At 47.4% G+C, this 2,697-nt stretch overlaps 1 protein-coding gene across 1 annotated transcript; it reads left to right on the top strand.

The window, feature by feature from the left end:
• Window positions 1–527: 527 nt before the first annotated feature.
• Window positions 528–1,553, top strand: LOC306797605 (transcription factor Maf; the record flags this gene model as incomplete). Its single annotated transcript, XM_079296961.1, has 1 exon — window positions 528–1,553. Exon 1 carries the CDS (start codon window positions 585–587, stop codon window positions 1,551–1,553), a length of 969 nt encoding a protein of 322 aa, XP_079153087.1. The 5' UTR covers window positions 528–584.
• Window positions 1,554–2,697: the final 1,144 nt, after the last annotated feature.

Genomic DNA, 2,697 nt, shown 5'->3' on the forward strand with positions numbered 1-2,697 from the left:
AATCTACTGATGTGCTTGGACAGTTAAGAAAACTTTGGTTTCTATACTATTATGCTAATTACGTCCCCAGGCTGAGCTCCTCATTGGCTGAGTCTCAGTCAATTTCATATTTCACTCCTGACGTCAGGGCGCCTATAAAACTAAGCAATGCTTTTTAACTCGTCGGCTGACTGATGCCTTAGAAAAAATCTATTAATCTTAGGGTGGAGGTTTTTTTTCTCCACAAAGCAACTATTTGCCCGGGACACGTGCGTGAACCTGCTCAATTTGGCGCACTAATCCTAAAAGGAGCCATGAAGTGTTAAATGGTAGAAACACAGACAGCGGCGCCCAGACACCCGCACGCTGGGAGAGAGGGAGGAAACTGCGCTGCTCCAATGCGTCTGTGCAACACAGACTGAAGAAAAAAAAACTTATCGACTCACAAAACCAAAACCCGCTGCGCAATTAGTGCGTGAAAATCCACTTTTTCTCCGGTTTTGAAGAAAATAAATAAAGAAATCAAGCTGGCTCAGTGCGTTTCTCAGCAGCCCACTTTGACAGGTGCTCCTCACCCCCTTTGGAGGACTGTCAACAGCAAGAGGATGGCATCAGAGCTGGCAATGAGCAACTCCGACCTGCCCACCAGTCCCCTGGCCATGGAATATGTTAATGACTTCGATCTGATGAAGTTTGAAGTGAAAAAGGAGCCGGTGGAGCCCGATCGCAGCATCAGCCAGTGCAGCCGCCTGGTCGCCGGGGGATCCCTATCTTCCACCCCGATGAGCACGCCTTGCAGTTCGGTTCCCCCCTCGCCAAGCTTCTCGGCGCCCAGTCCGGGATCAGGGAGCGAGCAAAAGGCACATTTGGAGGATTTCTACTGGATGACCGGGTACCAACAGCAGTTGAACCCCGAGGCTCTGGGCTTTAGCCCGGAGGACGCCGTAGAGGCGCTGATCAGCAGCAATCACCAGCTCCAGACCTTCGATGGCTATGGCAGGGGGCAGCAGTTCGGCGGAGCAGCCGGGGCAGGAGGCGCCATGGCCGGGGAGGAGATGGGATCAGCGGCCGCAGTGGTATCTGCGGTCATCGCTGCAGCCGCAGCTCAGAACGGGAATCCCCACCACCACCACCACCATCACCACCACCACCACTCAGGGGCACACTCCGGGTCTCAATCCGGCAGCGGGGTGGGGGGAAGCCACCAGCACCTGCGCTTGGATGACCGGTTCTCGGACGAGCAGCTGGTGACAATGTCGGTGCGGGAATTGAACCGGCAGCTCCGGGGGGTCAGCAAAGAAGAGGTGATCCGTCTGAAACAGAAGAGGAGGACGCTAAAGAACAGAGGCTATGCCCAGTCCTGCCGGTACAAGCGGGTCCAGCAGCGGCACGTCTTGGAGGGAGAGAAGACGCAACTCATTCAGCAGGTGGACCACCTCAAGCAGGAGATCTCCCGGCTGGCCAGGGAGAGGGACGCCTACAAGGAGAAATACGAGAAGCTGATCAGCACCGGCTTCAGAGAAAACGGAGGATCCAGCGACAACAACCCATCATCCCCGGAGTTTTTCATGTGAGTCTCGGCGCTGAAAAGTTTTAATAACCGACCCTCACAAAGAAACCGAAAATAAAAACTGAATTTGCACGCAGCTAAAAAAGGTTGTGCGTGCTTGAGTCGAAGTTGTTTGGAGCTGCGAGAATACGCCTTTTTGTATTTGAATTGTATTATGTTTCAGGGTGAGGGTCTTGTTTGATTTACGTTTCATCACCTTTCAAGGATATCTGGCCACAAATATATGCCTGTTTAATTTGTAAAAGATTTCTGTCCAATTCGCGATGTTTGTCCTCAGACAAACTGAATAAAATGACTTCACACTGTTCTGAGGTCCGCACAGCCTCCCCATGCGCCTCGTCCATCCGGTCCCCTTTACCCAAAAATAGCTTTATGAAATTCAACAATCCTCACACACATCAGCTTTATTTTGATGTAAATTTATTTTACTTTTTTTTTCAAGTCAATTCATTTTTGATATGAATGATCTCATTTTCATATCATCCATCCTATGTGTCACGTGAAAACATCCAATCTCAGTGACAGCAGAAGTTGGGTGTCAGACTGTAGTTATGTGAAGCCATGCATGCTGGTCATGCACGGACTGTGTTCTTACTTCTTTTCTTCTTCCTTGTTTTTGTGAAATTGTGTATGGTGATTGTATTATAGCATGACTGCATTGTTCAGCTTCATCACCTTTTGGGATTTATTTGTAAAAAAAAAACAGAAAGAAGTGTGTGAACAGGTGCATTCATCCGTCACTTTGCTTTCATAAAAGTTCCCCGCGAATGGACCCTTTTTATAGGCTGCTTTTGGAGCCCTGTGAGGAAAATGACATTGTGGAAATGAAGCAGCTTTATACTCAGTATATTGATTTATATACTCACAGTCAACGTCATATTAAGATGAGCAACATCAGACAAGTTTGTAGAAACAATTCTATTTTTTCTTGACAAATGCAAATAGATAATTGCGATCAACAAGTGGGGCTCAAGATAAAATGCTTTAAACAGAACAAACGCAGATTAGGATGCATTTCTTGAAATAAATGTGAAGAAGACCACTTTGTCATGCAAAAAACAAATGATCTGTTTATTCTGCAACTCGTTGTTAATGTGTGTTCCTTTTATTTCAGGAACTTAATTAAGTTAAGCTAGAACCCTATGGGT

This window comes from Melanostigma gelatinosum (genome assembly GCF_949748355.1).
Source record: "Melanostigma gelatinosum genome assembly, chromosome: 1".
NCBI lineage: Eukaryota > Metazoa > Chordata > Actinopteri > Perciformes > Zoarcidae > Melanostigma > Melanostigma gelatinosum.